The following is a 23770-nucleotide window of genomic DNA, read 5'->3' on the forward strand; positions in this document are numbered from 1 at the left end:
AAAGTACTTGTGCTTGCAAAAGCCTTTGGCTAGGTTTCTCAATATGGCAGCATTGAAAATAGTTTCACTGCTAGAGGAAAAGTCCAAATTCCATAATCCTCTTTTAATAAAAATACATCCTAGTTTCTGTAACAATGTGAGAGTTCACTTATATAGATGAGGGGTTGCCAGTCTTTTTTAACCAGTGCACACAGTTTAAATTTTGAGAGTTAACAGGCTGCCATTGAGGTGGGGGGATGGCATGCCATAACACTATATTAGAGAGTATGATCTTGATGAATTCATTGGCCATAATCCCAAACAAGTGGGCTTATGAGTGCAACCTTACATATAGTTTAAAAATAAAAACTTCATACGCTAAAGAATCTTATTTAAACTTTAATTAGATTTTAAGTTATAAGAGCTTTGGCCACTGCTTTTGGCATTTTATATACAAACGTTTTAAGGTATTCATCAAAAAGGGCTTTGTCAGCAACAGTTCCCCAGAATTGTTGCAGTAGGCAGCACCTATAGCTGTTTGACTTTGCAGCTTTTGCCTCTCCTTGTTTAAACAGTGCATTTCCACCCAATACATTGAACTGAATCCAGATACATTCATTAAAAGGGCATGAATGTATAGTTTTGGTCCTTATTGCACTTAAAAGTACCACAGAATATTTTTTTAAAAATATCCTTGTGGTATGTGGGTTAATACTAGCAGCAGAAATAAAAAATGTGAGATGCAAAAGCATACATTTCCTGTTTTCTCCCCTCTTAATCTCTTAACTGCAGATGGGTATTTATACATTTTTTTAATTCCAATTTCTGAAATGAGAATAACCAAGAAAATATTACTAGAGTATGGCAACTGGTTGCCCATATGCCAGTCTACTCCTGGGCAGAGGAAGACAAAAATGAGTTCTATTGCTTGGCCTCTTCCATTTCCTCACAATTCATTTTAGGTCCAAAGAAGGGGCTGTAGATCTAAGGAACACATAGAAAAGTATACCTGCTTCTACCTAGCCTTTCAATGTTGACATGTAAAAAAGGCAGGTGTGTGTTTATGGCATCCTTAGGGGGCAGGTGTAAGAAAAGAAGGTATTAACTTACGTGTTACTTCCCCACTTGCCTTCCCTGACACTCTCTAGCCTGGAAAGGTAAAAAAAGGTGTTTGGTAGGTAGCTGATCATAAGGAAGCCCATTCTGCACACACTTACCCTCTTTCCTACACATAAAATCAGGGAGGGGGAAGGACTGTTTATGTCTATATGGCATGAGAGTGTGCTTGCCTCCACCCAACCCCATCTCCCTCTCCCTGCCTTCAAAGTGGGTTACTTGCAAGGTTAGCTGCCAAACATGAGTGTATAGTTCACCTTGTTGGAAGACTGGAAAAACAGTATATTCTATACAAAACTAAGCTGAAATATGTTTGAAGAGGGCCTGGGACACATGGGAAGCAGCAGGACATAATTTCCAAAGAATTGCAACTACCTAAGATCAGCACTGAACTCGCTTAGATAAGACTCTCTTGTCAATGATGTCATTGTCAAGCTAAATCACATATACTGTGCTTCACCAAGGGAAGGGAAGTAGTCTTCTGTCTTGAAGAGATCAGGAGGTTCATAAACTGTTTGATTCTGCCTTGAGGAAGATGTTTTCTGGAATTAAAACCTGTATGTTAAAATACTTGCTCACAACAGAATAAACAGAAATAAATCATGAATTCCCCACAATTTTAGTGGTAGCTTAAGAGGAGCCCTGCTAGTAGTATTCTGTTCCCACAGTGGCCAAACTAGAAGCCCACAAGCAGGTTCCAAGTGCAACAGTACTCTCCCCACTTGTAATTTATAGCAACTTGTAAGGCAAAAGATTTATGAGTCATCGTGCCTGGAAGCACAAAACAGGCAAGATCCAAAAAGGAACTGAGAAAGAATGGAGCTGACTGTCATTCATTTCTCATGGAAGCAAGTAACTTCTATTCACCTGTGGAGGACTTATATGAGATAGCAAGGTGAATCATGTATGAATCTTTCTGTTGGTTGGTGGGGTAGGTTGGCCACTGTGGGCATACCTTTGTTAACAATTGAGTACTTAGGGGTTACATTTAATAAAACAGTATTTTGCAATCATGGCACATATAGCATGTTCCAAATCTCCTGCCCCCCCAAACCATTTCCCATTTCAGATAAATGCAGGGGAGGGTGGGCCGCAACCCTTGAAGGGAAGAAGCACGCTGTAAGCAAATGTCTGTGAGGGATATAACACTCCAAGAAAGTTATCTAGATTGCATTATGTTTCATTCCCTTTTATGTATCTAAATCCACACATCCATATGTTGACTGTCAGGATCAACCAACCACACCTCTACTTAATGAATCATCATCATAATCATCTCAACAGTGGGGAGATTTGCCAAAGTTGTTCTCCTGGGCTTACAAACTAATCTAGTAAGTTGACATCTGAACATAACAAAAGCTTATGATATTTGAGATCAAATACATTATTATAGCAAGCATTTCCATAGTTGAGGAACAAAACTTACATTAAGGAAAGATGGCACATTGATTGTGTGTAGAAATTTTTTGAAAGTATTTGGGAACGTTCCAAGGTCTGATTCTGCCTTTGTGATCTGTTCTTCCATCCCTGACACACTATTTCCAACCATTTTTACAAAGGCCTGAAAGACAACAACAGATCAATAGCAATGAACAGGTGCAATATGGGAGAATATTAAAGGGACATTTCTTTGCTCAAATAGTTCTATTGGTCATATAAAAAGCCAATTTTCTGTACACATGTCAGAAACCACTGGCATCTGATCTACAGCCACATTCCAAATTCCAGCTTAGACTTAGTACATGAAAATCAATGCATTTTAAAGCACAGAACAGAAATGAAGAATCCCAAGATTTCTTATATGTTGAACTTCTACACTCCTTTGAAATCTGAAGAGTGAGTCATAATTTTTACAATGTAAGATGACATTATACTGTGATACCTTGGTTTTCGAATGACTCTGTTGACGAACATTACAGTTTTCAAACGCAGCAAACCTGGAAGTAAATGCTTCGGTTTTCAAACGTGCCTCGGAAGTCAAACATGTCACGTTGCTTCCGTGTTGAGTTTTCCATATTGAGTTTTCCATTTTGAGGCTTCCATATTGAGTTTACCATTTTCGAACGTTCTGGAGCTCTTAACGGTCTTCCGGAATTGATTACGTTTGAAAACTGAGATACCACTGTATATGCCAAGACAGCATAGCAAGCTCTTCCCCTAGTGTGCCTGGATACACTGATTTACGCTACAAAGTCACATTCCTCCTCTTTTATTTGAAATTTACAGGAGCAAGGATTTTTTTTTAAAAAAAGTGACAGTTTAAACTAAGTTTTAAGAACAGCAAGGGGCCATGTGCCCAATCTACAAGATCATCTGCACACAGGAAAAGGAATGGACATGGAAACTTCTCCTTTCCAGCTGGGAAGTTCTACACAAATTTTGGAGCTCAATTGTTTGGATTGGGTGAATATATTTATGTTACAGGATCAAAAAGAAAATAGCCCAAAGATTATTTCCAAGTAGTCCTGTAAAAAAGGGCTGTGATACTGACATTAGAAACACATACCTCCAGTTTGTCAATCTTTCTATACAGTTGCTTCATTTCCATTGCCTTTGCATGAATATGAGGCACACTTTCACTTACTACTTGAGAGGAATCACTTCGAATCTAGAAAAACATCAGACAAGAAAAATTCTAAACAGCATTAAGATTACTTGAGATCTCAAACATCATCTAAATGAATGAATAAAATGTTATTTAAACCCACAGGCCACTACAAGTAAAGAATTTGTGTCTAAGTGCTCATATAAAGAACAATCATAATCTAAACAAAACTATTTGGCTCAGAACAATTGGTTAAGACTATTTCATTTTTTGTTTGGTTGATCTGAGCAAATCTGCACATGCCTGCGGGTAATGTTGGGATGCCACAAAAACTGGAATGCTACATGTTAAAACAAGCTAGATTCAGATTATTAATTTCATGTTGGTGAGAAAGCATGCCTAAAGGTAGTTTGATTTCAGTGGCTGACCGTATCTATTGTGCTCTTAGACTTACCATGTCTAACATCCCCACAAACTCATCTACCCTTGTCAGCAAATCTTCCAGACTCTTGTCTAAGGTTTCAATCTGCAAAAAATAAATAAAAATGCAAACGTCACAGGGCATTCTTATGTGGAATTCTCTCCCTAGAGAGGCTCGTCTGGTGCCACCTTTGGGCACCAGAAACACTCTTCTCTCAGGCCTTTGGCTAATTAAACGATAACCTTTTTAGTTTTTGTTTGCTACTATGTTGTGTCTTTTTTGTGCTTCTTGGATAAGGGCATTATAGAAATTAAGAAATAATGATAACACATGGTCTGGAAGAAACTCAGGGCAAAGTGGAGCTTGCTTCTGAGTAAACAGACACAGGATTTGGTTGAACAATGGAAGCAATACCCATTAACCTCCAAGAAAGAAACTCCTCACAAAGTCCAAGGCCAGTAAGATCATAAACTAAAGTCCTACAGCTGCTGCGTTGCATAAAATCGGAGGTGAGAGGATGTAGTCATAATTTTTTTTGGGGGGGGGGCTAGGACACCCATCTGTCATCCTGCGGATTCTGCAGGAAATGTCTCAACGGTTGTTTCAAATTACTTTCTTTGGACCCAAAGTGCTCCGAAAAATCTTGTCAAAATCTTTCTACAGTTTCTACTCTTAGTTAAGTATTTATTTATTTAATTGATTGGGGGGGGGGGCTCGCTACGCCCATGGGGTGGGTGAGTCCAGCCTAAAGGGGTGAGCCCACTTCGCCCCCTTACCTGGGACCCCCCCCCAATTGAACTGAGGGGGGGGGGGCTTTGCTTCGAGGTAAGCACCGCGGCGCGACCCAGCTCTCCCTCCCCGCTCCGAGGCTGCGGTTAAGCGGCGGCTTCCCCTCCTGAGGAGACGCGGGCGAGTGATTGCGCTCACCTGCCCGGTTGGGGCGACTCCTCCCAGCGGCGAGGGCAGCAGGTACCCGGCGTAGTCCGCCGCGGCCGCGGCCAGCAGCAGCTCCGCTCCGCAGGCATCTCCTTCGGCCGCGTCGTCTTCCTCCTCCCCGATGCCGGAGGCGCTGCTGTGGCTCTGAGAGACGTTGCCGCTGTCGCCGCTCAGCTGCGGAGGCGGCGGCGGCGGCGGCAGCAGCGGCGGTTCCTCAGCTGCCGCCTCATCCATTCGGCCCCCTCCCTCGCGCTACTACTCTCCGCCCGCGCGCCTCAGGAAGCCAACCGCCTGTCACCTGACGAAGCGCTTTTCAACGGTCGGCCCGTCAACTGTCGGCGGAGTAGCGGGAGGGTGCCTTTCCTCATCTACGGAAAGCCAGCGGGGCCACGGCCAAAGGGAAGGCTCGTTTGTTAAATAATGAGGGGCGTAGCGGGGGCGTGGCGTTCTTTTGAGCGGAGCCCGTGATTGGGTGTCTTGGGCCTCCCTCCTTTCCTCAGTCTAGGCTGGAGAGCGTCCAGGGAGGTGCTTCCGCTTTCGTTTTCCCTTCTTTTCTCCCCCGCCCTGTGAACTTAGGACCGCATATTCCTTTTAAAAGCGAGGTGCTGCTTCTCTCTCCTCTCGTTTTGTCCAGCACCTGCAAGGTAGAGGAAGGCTAGGATGCGCCAAGCAGACTTCGGAAAGGAGCCCCATGGAGTTTCAAAGCACTTGCTAACAGGTAAATAGGTATGCAATTGCAGCCGGAGCCACGTTGGTCTATCAGCAGAGTAGGGCCGATCCAAATGTCCACGAAATAGGGAACATGCTGTGCTGAGATGTCAACCGCCCAACCACAAAAGAGGAAAACCTGCTTTAATGGTGAAGTTACAAACGCTTGACTTTAGTCACTGTCTTTTTAAAAAATAAAAAAGATTTTGGGACGAGAAACGCAGACATGGGGGTGGCAGGTGCCCCTAAATCAATAAAAATCAATAAAAATACAATTCTCAGGTTCTGACGCCCCCAACAAAAAAGTCTGCCCATTAACGCAGACTTAATTAGATTAAGTACTTTGTAGCTTTGAGCTTCTGTCTTGGGCTGGTGGGACAAAGTAGTAAGTAATCACTCCTCCCTTTGTATGTGTTTGTGTGTGGGGGGGGGGAATGTAGCACTTACCTATGCATCTGGATAAGGACTCATTTCTTCCTTGCCCTTACACCTGCCTTCTTCAAATAAATATTCAGCCCACAAATTTTGGAATTCCAGGACTGTAGATTGGGCAGCTACTGCATTTCCATGGAAACTTCCTCATATGAACTCAGACCATTGGCCAATTTATCTCAGCATTGTCTTCACTCAGTTGGCAGTGGCTCTCCAGGGTTTCACATTGGAGTCTGTTCCAGCCCTACCTGCATATGACAGGGATTGAAATTAAGAACATAAGAGCCCGCTGGATCAAGCCAGTGCCTCATCTCATCTAGTCCAGCGTCCTATTCTCGAAGAGGCCAGCTGGATGCCTTTGGGAAACTGGTAAGCAGGACCTGAGCACAAGAGTACTCTTCCTTCCTGCGGTTTCCAGCAATTGGTATTCAGAACCAGAATACCTCTTGACCATGGAGGCAGAGCCTAACTACTCTTATCCTCTCAGGAATTTGTCTAATCTTCTAAAACATTGATTACATTGTGAAACATTGTCAACAAGATGTAGAGATATCTAATTCTATGCCTTCATCTTCTCCAGCTGCAATAAAACATGTCTCCCTCGATTCTGTCTGTACAGTGGTACCTTGGGTTACATACGCTTCAGGTTACAGACTCCACTAACCCAGAAATAGTACCTCGGGTTAAGAACTTTGCTTCAGGATGAGAACAGAAATCTCGCCGCCGCGACGTGGCAGCAGTGGGAGGCCCCATTAGCTAAAGCGGTGCTTCAGGATAAGAACAGTTTCAGGTTAAGAGCAGACCTCCAGAACGAATTAAGTACTTAACCAGAGGTACCACTGTACAGCCATAGTAGGCACTGTAGGGGACTGACGGACGGGAGAGAAGGACTGGGGTGGCAAAGCTTAAGTTCTTTTATTTAGTGTATGCTTGGGGTTTTTCTGTCAGTATCACTTGGGGAAGTTCTCTTTCTATTCACTTGTTATGTTTCCTTGATGATGAGAGGTTGGGGTGGCCTAGGGTGTGGCTGATTGTCTTTGGCTGGCTGCAGTGGGATTTGTTTGTGCATGGGTGAGGGGGGTTGCTGGGTTAAGTTAGCCATATTGAATTGTATGTTGTCAGTGGGTTATGAGCTCTTTATAGTGTGAGTGGGCATTGTTATCTTGGAAGGTGTTCAGTAGGGCCAGTTCTGGGGTGACGTCTAGTACCTGTTTAGCTATTTTGCTTATTTCTGGTATGACTGCGCACACTCCTTTTCTGACTAGATCCTCGATTACTTGGTTTGGCGGAATCTGCTGGTTCAGACACAGCATATGTTTGGAGAAGGCTCCACGGGGGATCATGGGAAGGAGGTGCGAGGAAAAAACTGTTGTGACATTGATTTCTTTGGCAACTTGGAAGGGCTGTGGTGGGATCCAGAAACAGCAACCTGGAGCCCCACTGACCACTTAACTGCTCTCTTCTCCATCAGCTTGGGAGCTTTTTCTGAGATGCTTGCGGGGTATGATAGCATCCTTTGTCGTTTGAGCATCTTTATCAAGATGCTAACAGATCTGCCTGCCTTTGATCAGTTGTGCTTCAAGGGAAGCTTACCACTCCTCTGATTCTTTAATATTTTCCAGCCCAGATAGATGTTAACCAAAGGATCTCACAATAGTCACCTCCTTGCAGGAGCAAGGAAGCATAAGAGAATCAGATGCACCACAAGAGCATCTTGGATGGGATGGCTTTCAAAGAGGGCTAGACAATTGCCTATCAAAGGCAACTAGCTGTGATGGCTATGCTCAGCCTCCCCTGTTGGAGGGAGCATTGCTTCTGAGAAGAACTTGCTGGAAGCCACAGACTCCCCAAACGTGTTTCACAAGGACCCCTTCCTTCCCTCTGCCCCAGTACCTGAGGGTCATCACGTCTCTCCAGGGATTTGGCCAGAACAAAGTATATGCTGGGGAAAGGCTCCTTCCCTGCAAAGAAAATGGAGGAATCAGCAGGCGCCTGGCTCCCAGCCATGCTAGCACCAGTCTGGCGCATGAGGGTGGAGGACACAGGAAGGAAGCATTCCTATAGTATAGGGCCCTCAATTGGCATTTCCACCTACATGAACTCTTAGCCTCCCCCCCCCCCCTTGTTCTGGCCTGCCTCTCTCCTAAGGAAGATGCAAACTCTTGCAGGAAGCCACTGGTGGGAAGTGTGTTCCTATGATTCCCAAATGTTTCAGTAGCATCTTTTCATTCCTTTAGCTGCTTGATATAATCATAGCATGGCAGAGTTGGAAGGGATCCCAAGGGTCATCTAGTCCAACTCCCGGCAATGCAAGGATCCTGCCCACAGCCAGCCCTGGCTGGGCTCCAAACTCCAGCCTTCTGGTTACCATTGCAATTCTGCATGGTGTGGAGAAAAGGGAGAGAAATGTGTTGCTTACACTCTCATAACACTGATATGAGATCCACACCATGCAGCCCTTTCAATAACTAAAGGGCTGTCACATGGATGGAGCAAGCTTGTTTTCTCCTGCTCCAGAGGCCCTTAGGACCTGAAGCAGTGACTCTCCTTCCTTGGAGGTTTTTAAGCAGCGCTTGGATGGCCATGGATCATCTAGTTGAGATTTCTGCATATGCAGGGAGTTGGACTAGATGACCCTCAGGGTCCCTTCCAACTCTACAGTTCTATGATGCAATGCTTTAAAGAGCATCCAATGCGCCTTTAAAGCACATGACTTCCCCCGAAATGATTCGTGCCATTGTGGCTTCCCTCTCACAGACCTACAATCCCCAGAACCCTTAACAAACTATAATTCCCAGGATTGTTTGGAGGAAGACATCTGGTTTTTAGAACAGGGATGGAGAACCTGCAGTTTGCTCACCCCCATTTCCTAGGAACCAGGAATGGGAAGCTCAAGTGCTTCTAACAGTACAGTGGTACCTCAGTTTACAAACTTAATCCATTCTGGCAGTCTGTTCTTAAACCGAGGTGCACTTTCCCTACTGAGGCCTCCCTCTGCCGGTGCCCTTCCACCATTCGACTTCCGTTTGGCTTCCAGGGCAAAGTTCGCTAACTGGAACACCTACTTCCGGTTTTGTGGAGTTCTTTGTCCAAATCGTTCATTAACAGGGCTGTTCGTAGATCAAGGTACCACTGTATGGTTATAGGGAGCAGCATGTATAAAATATTGAATGTAATGGGGTTATTAAGGTAATTGTATCAGAATTATTATGGGAATGTGGAGAGAGGGGGAGAGAGTGAGTATGGTGGGATTCTGGTGGTGAGTGATGATTGGATGAGGATTTGAAAGGGAGTTTGAATGCGAGGCAGTTGAGAGCAGTGGGTTCTGGAGGGAGTGGTTGGGCAACTAACTGTTCAGTTTAGGATCAGTAGTCTAGTCATCATTTTTGTAATAAAGCAACATATAAGATAAAGAGAATTTGAGGCCATGAGCTTAGTTACATACGTCATCATTTAGTGAATCATTCATACAATCTCCTTTAATGAGGGTGTAGTACCTAGATTCTGGACCAAACATTGATATTTTTTTCTCTTTTCTAGTTTCATAGGTTTATGTTTTGGTTCTAATGATGTAATAGGGGTGGGGACTCTTTAAATACTGGGGGCGTTGCACACTCCTTTTTAAAAATAAAGTAAAATAATTTCCCCTCATTTTCAAAAACACATGCATTGTCTCTTCAGGTTCTTCAGTTACTGTTGTGAAACACTGGTGTTATATGCAGTATAGGGCTGGGAAGAAAAGAGGGGGCCTGTAACTCTCCAACAGTTTGATTTCACCACCAAAAACACAAATAAATACTTATCTACAGTCACTGTTTCAGTCACCTACCCAACCACGGACAGTTATATGCCTTAAGTGAGAAGCCTGCTAAACTCATGGAGACTTATCCCCGATTTGTAATGAGGACTAATGACACAAAGACTGCAGGTTGTAGTCTGGTTAACTTTTCAGAAGAGGTTAACAGAATCTGTATTCCCTTTAGAACATTTATGTGATTGATACTTTTGATCATGAAGTATTTGTTACACAACAGTGAGATTGATCAAAAGCCAACTTCATGTGATTTTGACAAAGTGGTTCTACAGGGATCCCATTCTGCTTAAATATTGGGGCCTCTAAAAATTTGACGTGATCTGTTCACCAACGGGAATCGGTGTCTGGTATTTTTACTGGCTCCATTTCTCCAACACAAAGTTCAATTATTTGCTTTTGCCGCATCCAGTTCTCAGCAACTCTGTATAGGTAAAATAACCCTGCCATCTAGTTTCCTAACATATTCACACTCTTTCAATTGTTCCAAACAATCCATTTCATTGTGTATGGCAAGGTATTCAATGGCTACCTAAAATTCTCACCCCGGTACACTCTTCAGTAGCACAGGTGGGGAACTTGTAGCCCTCCTGATGTTACTGGACTCCCATCTCCCATCAGCCCCAGACAGCACAGCAATTGGCCAGGGATGATGGGCGTTGAGTCCCAACAACATAGATGGCAACACATTCCCACCTCCTGCTTCTAATGAAGCACCAAAGGTATTTTTATTGAGATGGCTTTGGTGCCCAGGACCTGGGTTTGGGGTGATGGTGGCATTGTTCAGTTAAGAAATATTGAAGCTTGTACATAACTTTATTCCAAGCAGAACAATAAAAGGCTTTTTTATTAAACAACCCCAAAGTGTTTTGAGCCCTTTATAAATAAGGGTGTGGATGGTGTGGGATATAATTTATATAAAGAATTTTCATTTGTTTAGAAACGCTTTAATACACAAAACTACACAGTAAAAAACAAAGAAAATGACAAAGCTAAAAGTAGAAAAATACATTGTAACACAATTATATTTTTTCCTAGACACTTCATAATATAGTCAACCTTTTTTTCTACTAAACATTGTAACAGCTTGTGGCATTTTATAGAACAGAAAAACAGAGCTGGGAGCAAAACCGTTTCTTTTGGAGTAGCCTATTATTGATTTGCTTTATAACTAATCATGATCCCAACAATCTAAGATAGTCTTTAATTGGAACACTTGATATGCTGTTGAATTGTAGCATTTTATACTCCAGGGACAATAAAATAAAATAACACTCTAGCTTAGGAAATCAGTATGTACCAAGAGGAACCAGCTTTCATTATTAAAGACTCTGGATTCAAGTTAATTCTAAACAGTAAGACAAATTTAGGCTGCAATCCTAACCAAATCTTTTCAGAAGCAAGTCCCATTAAATTCAGTGAGGCTTACTCCCAGATAAGTGGAGCTAGGATTACAGCCTTAGATGAGTTTCTTGTGGTGACAGAGAATGCAGTCCAAAGCAATCTTATTATTTATTTGCAAATTCAGTACTGTTATCAATATAAAAAAGTGAAACCAACAGTCACTAAAATTTGAGCATTTGTCTAATAAATATTTTAGCAATAAAAAGAGAACACATATCCTGATGGTGCATCAATTAAACCAACCTCCATGCTGCTTGTTGTTTTTTCACATCATATGAAGACAGTTTATTCCAACAGTACTACAAGTCACCAGCAGGTGGTGCTGATCAAAAAGAAATTATGGCAACAATGTGACACTTTAAAAATATACATATAAAACACAAAATCATTTGGTCAAAGTTTTGTTCCAAAAATAAAAAAAAACAAATGCAGCATTCCCTCAATGCTATTTCCAGGATAGAAAGTTGTTCAGTTAGCCCTTTCCAGATTTAGGGGCAAGACAAGTAAATTTTCTGTGTAAACAAACTAGGAAGCAGTATATAATGGCAGAAAGTAAAATTTCAAAATTTAAACACATTGCATTGTATCCAATTGTGCTATTCAGCTGATGGTAAGGCTTTGGTCAGTATACTGGAGTGGTCAGCAATTTCCCCTTCCTAAATCTGCTCCAGAAAACTTGGGAACCCCCCAGAGCAGATTTTTTTTGGGGGGGGGCGTTGCAGAGGAAGAGGGAATACGGATTTCCCTGTTTGGCTGACAGAAACCTGACTGAGCAACCCTGTTGGATGCAATCCTTAATAGTAGTTTTCCCCTCAAAGACTAATTTATGAATGCCCATTCCATGTTTACTGTGTCTGTTGTTATTAATCATCAAAATATATACAATTTACATGTATATATTGCAGCGTATATCCATACATGCAGCAGACATACTTTCATAGATGGGATTCTTTTTAAAAATGCAGCAATCTTTACTTTCCCTCATTCTGACCCTAGGAGCAGAAACCATATTTACAATTTTTCATGGGTTGCAATAGGCAGCACTTTTATGTATAATCCTGAATACCACCATGTCCAGAAAGCAACACGTGTGTCACACCTCAGAAGGTCTAAGAGAATTAAGATTCCCTTCCCTTCAGGATGTGTATAGATTTGTTCCAGTTGGCACTTCAGACAAGAAACACACACACACACACACACACACACACACACGGAAGCACCCACTAAAGTGTGATCACCGTTCCGTCCTCCTCAATGCCTCCTTTGGGAATAACCAAGCTATGACGAGGATCAGTTTTTAAGGAACTCAGAATTTTGTGAATATTGCCGTTGCTTTCTCGTCCCAAGCTGTTGTTGAGTACCAGGTCCCTCTGTAGTCTTTGGCTAAGACTGCTGCCGTTAATTCGGGAAAGGCTACCAGAAGGAAGGCTGTGCGATTTCGGAATGGGCTGTGGCTCCAGACAGCCCTCAATTACAATGTCAGCATCCTCGTCACTCTCCATTTCATCAGGGTGGAAGTTCTGCAGGACATGAGAAGAAGGCAAACTATGATGACTTGCAGTGCTGTCTGTAGACTGGCCAGAACTCCCAGACATCCGACTGCTTCTGATAATATTGTTCCTTTGGTTTGCTGGCTTGACTGTGATGATAAGATTATGGCTATTGGCGATCATCATGTCCGTTACCTGATCAAGAGTTTTCCCGGCCACTTCTATGCCATTCACTTCCAGGACTTCATCGTTGACAGCCAACAAGCCTGTACTCTCAGCTAAACCACCAGGAACCATCCGAGAGATGAAAATGCCAGGTACCTTTTCCAGCCCATGAGGAGTTACTCTGACACTGGTCCCATCACGAATGTAGAACCCTAGTGGCTTCTCACACCCATGTCGATACAATCTCACTCTCCTATGAGTTTCAGGTAGGATGTCCACATCAATGATGGAAGACACGGGTCTAAAATCCTGAGGCATGCTGATATTAACGTGGGGACGTCTGCGAAGGTTGTCATTCCGGAGGGTCACCAGAGCTTTCTTTTTCCTGGTTAAGGTGTTTGAACCAAAGTTACCGTAATCTGCTTCATCTGAGAAGAGAGGAGAGGAAGAGTTGAATTTCACATGCCACTGAGCCATAAACTCTTTCCAGCAAGCAATGGAGTTTCATCTCCAACATTTATAAAATGTAGTCATTTGCCCATGCTGCAAACTGTTCTTGCTTTGAACATCTTTCTTCTCCCCACCCCACATTTCAGGGATTTCAACTTCCATCAGTCCCAGCCAGCATAAACTGTTGCTAGCAACAAACCATAATTTATAAGAGTTTTTGTTAGATTGGAGGAAGACGTGGGCTGCTGCTGTGCAATGCAGAAGCAGCCCTTGTTGCGTTATCTGAAGATAAGAACAGTTAATGAATTTTTACATCAGGTTATGTTGCAAATACACCTATGAAGAAATCTGTCAGACAGAAATTCCCAAAAGTTAAATAGGATTTCTCAGATGAGAGATGAAAACAGTGGTACCTCGGGTTAAGAACTTAATTCGTTCTGAAGGTCCGTTCTTAACCTGAAACTGTTCTTAAGCTGAGATACCACTTTAGCTAATGGGGCCTCCCACTGCCGCCACGAGATTTCTGTTCTCAACCGGAAGCAAAATTCTTAACCCGAGGTACTATTTCTCGGTTAGCGGAGTCTGTAATTCTGAAGCGTCTGTAACCCGAGGTACCACTGTACAACAATTACTTTGCAGACCCATCATGGAGGGACATTTGTTATTATTAAATATATTTTACAGACTTCTTTCTCACGTGGACCCAAGGCAACATACAACATTATACAAATATACCTTATATGGGGGGAAAAATAAGGAAGAAAGTCACATCCATATAATATGCCAAAGCTCTTTAAATTGGGTATATATGCTGAGCAAACCAATTACCAGGCCTTTGAGAGGGGCTGGAGAGTGTGATGAGCTATTTAGCTGTGATTATTCACAGCCTGATATTTTGCTTGATTTTGTTTATTTTAATAAAGGTTTTAATAGCATGTGTACTTGAGCTTGTTTTTTTTTGCACTGTTCTAATTATCTTGTTTACGTTCTACCCTGGGACCATTTGGTAATGGGCAGATTATAAAATCCCATCAGTAAGAACTGGTGGGAGCTCAGGTTTTCCTGGCAAAGGGAGATATTTCTCCTCCCATAAATATCTCTTTGAAAAGACACCTAATGGTGACAACCTGGGCATCTTGCCAAGCACATCTTTAAGGAAGCAAGTATCCTATTTCCCACGCAGAAATTGCAGAAAGGGATAAAGGTATACAGAACCAGGAGCAGGGGATGGCGATGGCTACTTTTCTGTGCCCAGTGGTTTGTTAGTGCAGGGTAGGAGAGTGAATCAATAAAACCCAGGCTACTTGGAACCCACACTATACCAATCATGCCCCAGAGCAGCTCATTGGTAAGGTTGGTGGTATAAGAAGCAACAGTGTGGCTACTATGTATCAGGGACTGGCTGGACTTGGAGTGGTGGGAGGCACCAACAGGGAAATCTCCAAGTGAAATGCCAGAGGAAGAAAACTCAGAGCCAGGGGATTGGTAGTGAGACACTGAGGAGAGGTCAGAGGAAGCAGTCAGTGAGCAGGAAGAGCCAGTGATAGAGAGCAGTTCAGAATCTGAAGCTAAGGCAAGAGGCTGCTGAAGAATCCAGGGAGCCTCCCTCTCCTGCTGCGACAAGCTCCCCTCCTCCTTGGTCTCCAAGAACATGCAGAATAATGAGGAAGGCTGAACAAAGACCAGAAGTGTGCAGGTGCAGTTTGAGACTGCTTAGGAAAAATCTAGGAGAGGAGGAGCCTTAGAAAGAGTGGAAGGCAAGGACCTTCAGTCCTGGCAACTGCTCCACAGAGGCTGGGCATGCTGGGAAGTGTTGTATGCTGTTTCTTGGAATACAGAGTTAACTTCACTGACAACGGAGCCTTGTGTCTCCCATGCTGACCTGCATCTGACTCCAGCCCTGACACTCTGAACCTAGTTCTGCCTTCACTCAAGTTAATCGGAAGGTGGTCTTCAGAAGAAAAATGGGAGTTATGCAAACAGGAGAAGACTTGTGGACTATGTAAGCATGGTTTAGGAAACCATGATTTAAAACAATTCAATCAGAGCTAATCAAGAATGGAAAGTGGTGGCGAAAATTCTGCAGCATAGCTCACACACTCCTCGGTCTTAAATACGGTTCTAGAAAGCCCAGGAAATTGGGCAAGCATGAGGCTAAGCAGGAAGACACCCACTTGTGTTTTCAATTTCTAAAAGGTACAGTATGTTATTAGACGTGCAGGCAAAAAGTAATCAAGGTAGTCATGGTCTTTCAACAAGGGCAGAGCTGAGAAAACTGGTGCCCTCTCCCCAGAAGCCTGGCATCAAAAAGTATGTCAAGCACAAGGGAGCATGGGCAGGCATTTCCTGTTACTGCTCCCTAGTTTCCTTGATGCCAAAAATGAGCCATGAGTGCCAGGACAAGTTATAGCAACTGGTTGTGTGGGTGGAGTTGATGAATTGATGACTACTTGCAAAGCTGCTTTGATTTATGGCTCCAGTTAAGCAACCATGAGGTTGGGACATGTCTGTGCCGCCTCCTGCGTGTGGTCGGAATAGCCAGTGGAAGTTACTGTTTTATCTCCACGGCGTTTGGAAAAGAAAAAGCTATTTGTTTTAACTCACTCAACCTCCTCAGCTGCATTCTGCTTATCTTTTGAGTCATTCTTCTGAAAGCGACTTTTCTAAGAGTTTCAAATTAAAACAGCACACACAAACAAATGTTTGGAGGAACCCAAAGACTGATAATGTTCATTCCAAGATTTCCTGAGCACAGAGTGTTAGAAAAATAGGATGACACCTTCTAGCAAACTGGGATTGCCTTTTCCTCTTGCCACCTCTTTTTAAAAGCTTCGCATATTCTGGTCATCACACAATTATGCATGCGTGCATTTCATAATTAATTAATTAACTAACTAACTAACTAACCAACCAACCAACCCTATTTCGGGGTGGGGAGATCCAGTACAAAGGTAAAGAATACCTTCAATATTAAACTTAAAAGTCCCCTAAGTCTAAGTAGTCTTTTCATTTTAAGAAAAGTCATGAGGGACACCTGTACAGATGAATGTTAAATATTGAGCATCTGGTCTTAGGAGGAAAACAGGTATACTTTGAGCAAGGTGTTATAGACAACCATCACCACCACACGAAATCCCTATAACCAGAAGCGCCACTCCCATTGCTTGGACAGCTGCTTTTTATAGGAACTGCCTGCCAGATGAAATACCAAAGCGTAGACAGATAAGATTATGTAAACAAGCAAGATTCCACAGAGAACCAGACTGCCAGACTCCTATAGGAAGAATTCATTTTGGAGTTTGCATTTCTAGTCTGCATACACTCCTAGGGTATTATTTCTTCTGGGAACTGTGCAACTTTAGTCGACAGCTCTGGAAACTACATCAAAGACAGAATTACTTCCACTAAGGAGAACAGCACTTCGGGCAACTTTGGGAAGGAAGCCAACAACTCATTAAGAGCATTTGGGGTGCCCCTCAACCCAAAAAAAATCTCAGTTACTGAATGCAGAAGTAAACAGAAGGATAACTTAAAACTGGGGAGGGCTTTAAGCCTTCACTTCATCACCCAAGACAACTTTTCAATGGATTTCTTTATTTTTAAAGCCTTAAAAATCTGCACCACGTGACCTTTTCCTACAGAGAAACATACACAAGTGGTTTCGGAAAGTGATAAAAGGCCTGGCCGGGGAACTCACTCCATCGTTTGTTATAAAATGATGGAACACGCAGAGATACAGAAAGATTCAAAAAGGAAACAGATATATCGTGAACTCTGACTTAGGCTGCTTCCTTTACCCAACTCAGATACAAGTGAGCAAGCTGGATAAGGCAAGAAAGAAAAACACAATGCAATGCCCAACCAAAACCTACTTGTGCTGTAGTCAAGCATAGTCATTGAACAAACAAATGCTAAAGTAAATTGGGCTGAGTTTATTGTTTGAAAGGCTGCTGTGCCTTTTGGGTTAAAGTAACCTGTTTTTACAATCCTACCCAGTTAACCCCTGGGGAGGGGAATCTGTGCTGCAAGTTCAAACAAAAAATCATGGCAGATCAAATTTTGTACACAAGAAAGTCTTGTGGTTTCTTCTTCACATGCACTGTACTAAGGGTTGTTTATTATTATTATTATTATTATTATTATTATTATTATTATTATTATTATTTTGTTAAACAGTGACGCTGATGTTCTGACAAAACAAATTCCTGGAACTGACTTAGTTGGTCTTTAAGGTGCTACTGGAAGGAATTTGTTTTGTTTTGACTATGGCAGACCAACACGGCTACCTATCTGTAGCTGATGTTCTGGTTATCTCAGAAACTGTCCCCTCTTCTTGAATTCCAATCTCTATCTTGAATTCCAATTCTTGGCTCTTTTGCCCTGGTCATCCAATGAAAGAGGTGCTCCTTTAACTTACTTACTTTTTCCTGTTCCACCTTTTTGACCTCCAAGATGGCTAAGCATTAAGAACTAAATGTAAATAAGCTGAAATACACACACACACACAACCAACCAACCAACCAACCAACCAACCAATGAAATCAAGTCAGCAGCAGCAACTGAGTTATCAAGCTGATGAGAGTAGGCCAAAAACCTGAGTTCAGCACACAAATTCACAGCTCAAAAAGTGATAATGGGTTAACCTAAAATAAAGCAACTGCTCGCCTTGATATGTATAGGCTCTCATCTGGTCTATGAGAACCAGCAGGTGGTTTTTTTAAACAGAGGAATGCTAAGTAATTTTTTTTTACTTTTACTTGAGCTATTTTAATTGCATCAGGAAAGCTAAACCAAATTGCATTAGGAAAGCTAAACCTAATCCCTTTCTATATACACAGACAGCATTTCAGACTTTCAAACATCTGAGAAAATCAGTATTAGCTGATATTCCAGTCGGGCTCTCTGTAGCTCCAGTTGGTGACCACCAGGGGTCATTGCTCAGCTTCTATAATTTTCCAGTGCAGTATTGGGGATTGTTAAGCGAAGGGATGGGGAGAATGTAGATTTGGTTCTCATTACCTAATCCAAATGAACTGAGGCACAGCTATCTTTCAAAATGTGCACTTTGCCAAATTGCAGTGCTGTTCTTCGAGAAAGTATTTTGCACAAAAATGTGTATTGTGTTGGGGGGGGGGGAATAATTTACCAGTAAAAAGTAACAAAAATGCCTCATATTTGAGAAAATTGCTTGCAAAAATGTGTGTATGCGAAGAAATACACAGTAAATTTCTGACAATTTTTTTGGGCAATTAAAAAAAAAAACAACTTCTGAACTAAGCTGAGAATGTGTAAAAATAAAGATTGAGGGGAGGTTGCGAAGTGCCAGAGAGGAAACTACAGAAAAATCAAACCTAGCATATAGATACAGGTGTAGATTGGTTATACTTATAAGACTGCTGTTCTTATGAGTAAAAAACAGACTGGTACTTTATTTTGTAGGCTAAAAGTACAGCAGGCTGATGAAGAAGGGACCCTCATGTCTCCTTTGCCAATCTGTTGCCTTTCCAGAATGGGTGCAGAGGAAGAGAAGCCATACAGGCTGACAACAGAGACAGAGTGCTTTGCCCTCCGCCTGCCAGCTTGCTAAGTCGCCTGGAGAGAATTCCTGGGTTGGCACCGGCCACCAGACAACGAGTTCAATGCAACGGCTTCAGTAAAGGGGCACTTGGCACCAACACTTCCCTTCTCACTTTCACTGCCTTCATCCGATTCCTCAAAAGTGCTCATCCACATGTGCCATCAGTCTCACATCTGTGGCGTTGGATTACCTCGGGTTAAGTACTTAATTCGTTCCGGAGGTCCGTTCTTAACCTGAAACTGTTCTTAACCTGAAGCACCACTTTAGCTAATGGGGCCTCCTGCTGCTGCCGCGCCGCCAGAGCACGATTTCTGTTCTCATCCTGAAGCAAAGTTCTTAACCTGAAGCACTATTTCTGGGTTAGCGGAGTCTGTAACCTAAAGTGTATGTAACCTGAAGCATATGTAACCCAAGGTACCACTGTATACAGAACTAGAGATAAAAGGTTTTTGGGGATGGATAGCAATATATGGAAACAATGCAAGGGGAATCATCCACTAGTATGGTTTTCATCTGAGGGGGGAGAGGAGAGCATGTCCCTAATCTGTAGTTTCTTGGAATTTTGTGGAAGGGAAACAATATTTTAGAGACTCATCCACAATTATGGTGGATAGTGATACTAGATAGTGGGTAGCAACTATTCTGTGCCATGATCACCCCTCAACAGTGAACTGCCATGTATAAAAACATTGTCAACTGCAGTGTATACAGTCCAGCTGCATTGCAGGGAGCTGCTTCTACTTTGAATGCCTTTGCGAATAGCCACATTGATATTTTGGGGTTCAAGACAGGTAGCGCTTCCTTTGACTGGAGCCCTTAATATCTTCCTCTGAAGTACGAAGTGTTGGCTACTAGAAAGAATAATCAGGAGGTGCTTATCAGGGACACAGAAGGCTGTCATGCAGGCAGTTCTAGTTTTTGTCTTTCTGAGGGGGGCAGAGAGAATGCATTCATGACTCTTTCCTTTTCCTGTCAGTTAAACAAAAGGATTGAGAGTGGAAGATTTGTCACTATCTCCCTAGTGAAAGTACATCCAAAAGAAGCAGGCTGCTGTGCTGGGGAATCCCACAGCTCCGTTAAAGGAAAACATCCAGTTTAGTAAACTCAGTTGACACCAGGCAGCTTCCAAACAAACAGCTGCAAGTGGTTTTCTGCAAGTCTGTTAAGCCTGACACATGACATTCCAAATCAGCTCTCCTTGAATTCCCAGAGCCTGGCATTACCCAAGTATCAAAGCCTCCCCAATAGCTGGCTGAGTTACTGGTGTAGTATCGTGTGCCCTGTTCCTACTGAAGCAGAGAAGCATTTCCAAGGCTTTGTGGATTTTGCACACACGATGCAAAATCAAAATAAAAAAGCGGAACCTAGCAACACAACTCTGTGGTCCTTAACTCCTTTGTGTGCTAACTAGCAGTCGTGAATTGCTATGTTTGACTGCAACCTCCCACATATTTCAATTGGTTCCTGGCCTAATTTCTTATTGGTAAAAAGAGCATAAAAACAGGTGCTCAAGAAAGAGTTGTGTATGGGATGGTCACATCTACATTTGGCTCTGGTCTCACCTACTATGCAGTCTGACACTCAGATTACCTCCTGGGGGGGGGGGGATAGTTACCCAGGCCTGGCGGAGATATGTGGGAGAGTAATTCTCATGAATCTCCAGCACTTACAAGGTCGTACTTTGCAAGTTGAACCGAATCTGTTCTGGAAGTCCGTTCAACTTCAAAAACGTTTGGAAACCAAGGCACAACTTCTGATTGACTTCCTGCAGCCAACTGGAAGTCCCGTCAGACATTCGGGTTCCAAAGAACGTTCACAAACTGGAACACAAACATTCCAGGTTTGTGGCGTTTGGGAGCCAAAGCATCCGAGTACCAGGGCATTTGGGACCCAAGGCACGACTGTAATAGGCTTTCAGCCCGAAATAAAATATCAGGTCTCTCTCCAGCACCCAAAAGGAGGGGCATGATTTCTAGATTCTGGCCTATCATATTCCAGCATTACTGTGCAACATTCATTAGGCGGTTAAAGGGAACTGTGACCTTTCACATAAGAAGAGCTTTGCTGGATCAGGCCATTGGCTCATCTGGTCCAGCATCTTGTTCTTGGTGGCCAGCCAGATGGCTGTGGGAAACCTGAAAGCAGAACTTGAGTGCAAAACCACTCTCCCCATTTGTGATTCCCAGCAACTGGCAGATTGTGATAGTTTTTTAATTTAGGTGGTGAATTGATGGATGTATGGCAGAAGGAATTCCTCCCCCCCCCCCATAAAAGATACTTTAAAACTGCAATCTTAAACACACTTGCCTAGAAATAAGCCTCACTGAACACAGTGGAATGTCTATGTAAAGGTGCATAGAATTGCACTGATAAAGCTAAAATTAACAAGATTTTTTTAAAACAACAACAACAACAAAACCCTGAAGAAATCAGCTTCTCACTTTGAGCTTAACTGGAATGTGGTTACAAGAAAATCTAAAGCTTATGCTTTGGGATGTATACTTGATAATAAACCAGAGTTTCCCAAACTTGGGTCTCCAACTATTTTTAGGACTACAACTCACATCATTCCTAACCACTAGTCCTGGTACCCAGGGATGATGGGAGTTGTAGTCCAAAAACAGCTACAGACCCCAGTTTGGGAAACCCTGTGTTCAACAAATAAAATGCAGCAAAGAGCAAGGATTCCCTGAGAATTTTTTGACTGGCTTTGGAATACTGTGCTGTAGCTGTTCCAGGTCATAAAGGAAAAACATAATCAGCCACCAAGAGTTTTCTAGCCTAGACAATAAGCTGGCAAATATCACCAGTGGAAAGGTACTCCACATCTGTGAATCTAAACAAAAAGGCATCCGAATAAGAGTGCATGATACAAGAAACCTCAACACTCTTTCATGTTCCGACCTTTGGGAGCATTGCTGGATAAGATTTTAAGTTAGTCACCAGATAAACACCAATCGGGGTCAGAACACAGCTGCATACTCTCTTTAATCAGTTCTGCACAGTTGCAATCCAGGATATCACGATCTTTTCCAAACTGGCAGGCCAACATGTCCACCTGTACATCAGAACGAAGAACAGCACTTTGCTCCTAACCAACACACGGGCCGAGGCTCTTATTTAACCGCCTGTGTCAAGATGGAACAGGAATTCATTCCATCGGCTTGTGTACCTCAGCTTCGGATCCCAGCCACTCAGTTCACATGCAACAGAGTTACTCCAGAGGCCGGCTGGTGGGAGTGCCATGAATTACTTCAGAGCAGCCCTGCAGGGCATAACTAGGAGTGGCACCAAGGAGTTCCAAAGGAGACTCATAGACAGTCATGCCTTGTTAGGAAAAAAGGCTGGTGCAACCTAGGGCCTTTAAGACAGGGCGTGTGTAGAGAATGAGAGAACAGGAAATTAACAGCATTTAAAGAAACAAGGGCCACAAAGTCAACACCGAAGGAGGGACATCCACCTTGCCTGTGCTGCACCTCCATGATCTAAGCAGAGTTCCCCTCTTTTAAAAATTGGATAAGTTCTGAACCAAGACCTTGGCAGCAACAGTGTCCAGTCCACAAAACATTATTCCCACATGGTACCATTCTTGTCAACCTGCCAGGACAGTATTGCACAAAGACAGGATGAAGCTAACGATTTAAAGGTGATCATTTGTGTCTGGCTGGCTGTAGCGATTCAAAATTATTCCTGGATTCAGTTATCTTTTATTTTCTACCTCTAATCTACAACATGTAACAAAAAAGACTCAAGAGTGTCTGGCAAGGAAAAATGTTTTTGTTCACGAAAATAATGCAATAGACACCCCCCCCCCCTAAAAAAAATAAATTTGAACCACTTTATGGTCCTGACTCAACTTTTTCTGCTCTTTTAGATGCAGCAGTCTTTTGTGTTAGGTCACACCCCCGGCAGCAGTCATTTACTGACTGCTGCCCTTGGCACTTTCTCAAAATGCCAAAGGTGCCCCGAGACCCAAAAATGTTGGTGACCACTGCCTTAAAACAGCAGCCAAACTGGAATGAGATATGAGCCAATGTTTCACGAAACAGCAGCCAAGGCTATCCATCAATGAGATAGTACACCCTAGAGCAAAATACTTCTTGATTTTGGCTACTGATAAAAAAAAATGCAATGTCAATTAATGTCTGTGTTGTACTATACAGAATGCTGTAAGATCCACATCATTCCCAGAACAGAACTCAGCAGTAGGTCAGTTTCCCTTTAAATTGTGCCAATCAGCTTAGAGCACAATGCCCAAAGATAGCAGACAGTAAGCCCATTGCTAAGCCAAATTTTGAATTTTGCCATAACCATTGAAATATATTCAGATATAGAAAAGCTTACATCTGGAAGCACCAGAAAAAAACAAAGGATTTATTCAGTATTTAATACTGTGACAGCCTTCCCCAGCATGTCTGAGGCTGATAGCAGTTGTTGCCATCATGATAGCACCAGGCTGAGGAAGGTCTGATCTTTGTGAGAAACACTATAAAGGGTTAGTTTCACTGCAGGAGGAAAATGCACAACCATCCTTGTAGCAAAAATGTCTGGAATGTACAAGATAACCAGTTTAAACTGAAATATCCCCTTCTCCAAGAGCAACACATCTATTATATATATTAGACAACTCAAATATATTCTAGTCTGGAATGGATCATTTTAGAACCAGTTTTAGAACTGTAATCCTATGTAAAGCAACAATCACAACAGGAACAGCAGCATTTAAAATAGGTTT

The 23770-nt window shown here is 42.7% G+C and overlaps 2 protein-coding genes and 1 long non-coding RNA gene across 3 annotated transcripts in view; 1 reads left to right on the forward strand and 2 right to left on the reverse strand.

The window, feature by feature from the left end:
* Window positions 1-365: 365 nt before the first annotated feature.
* On the reverse strand, window positions 366-5369 carry BLOC1S4 (biogenesis of lysosomal organelles complex 1 subunit 4). Its single transcript, XM_081873499.1, has 5 exons — window positions 4989-5369; window positions 4095-4166; window positions 3602-3703; window positions 2522-2656; window positions 366-1637 (listed from the first exon to the last, which is right to left on the reverse strand). Exons 1-5 carry the CDS (start codon window positions 5229-5231, stop codon window positions 1536-1538), a joined length of 654 nt encoding a protein of 217 aa, XP_081729625.1. The 5' UTR covers window positions 5232-5369; the 3' UTR covers window positions 366-1535.
* Window positions 5370-5475: 106 nt separating this feature from the next.
* Window positions 5476-11779, forward strand: LOC309348389. The gene is made up of 2 exons (XR_014159382.1): window positions 5476-5715; window positions 9819-11779. It is a non-coding gene; the product is annotated as an uncharacterized lncRNA (long non-coding RNA).
* PARD6G (par-6 family cell polarity regulator gamma) overlaps window positions 10746-23770 on the reverse strand; it is a 70762-nt gene continuing 57737 nt past the window's right edge. Inside the window, exon 3 of the mRNA XM_081873445.1 lies at window positions 10746-13435. Coding sequence (XP_081729571.1) covers window positions 12576-13435 — 860 coding nt within the window. The 3' untranslated portion in view covers window positions 10746-12575. The remainder of the gene's footprint in view (window positions 13436-23770) is intronic.

The sequence above is a fragment of the Podarcis erhardii genome, assembly GCF_964252035.2.
Source record: "Podarcis erhardii genome assembly, chromosome: 8".
In the NCBI taxonomy this organism is placed as follows: domain Eukaryota; kingdom Metazoa; phylum Chordata; class Lepidosauria; order Squamata; family Lacertidae; genus Podarcis; species Podarcis erhardii.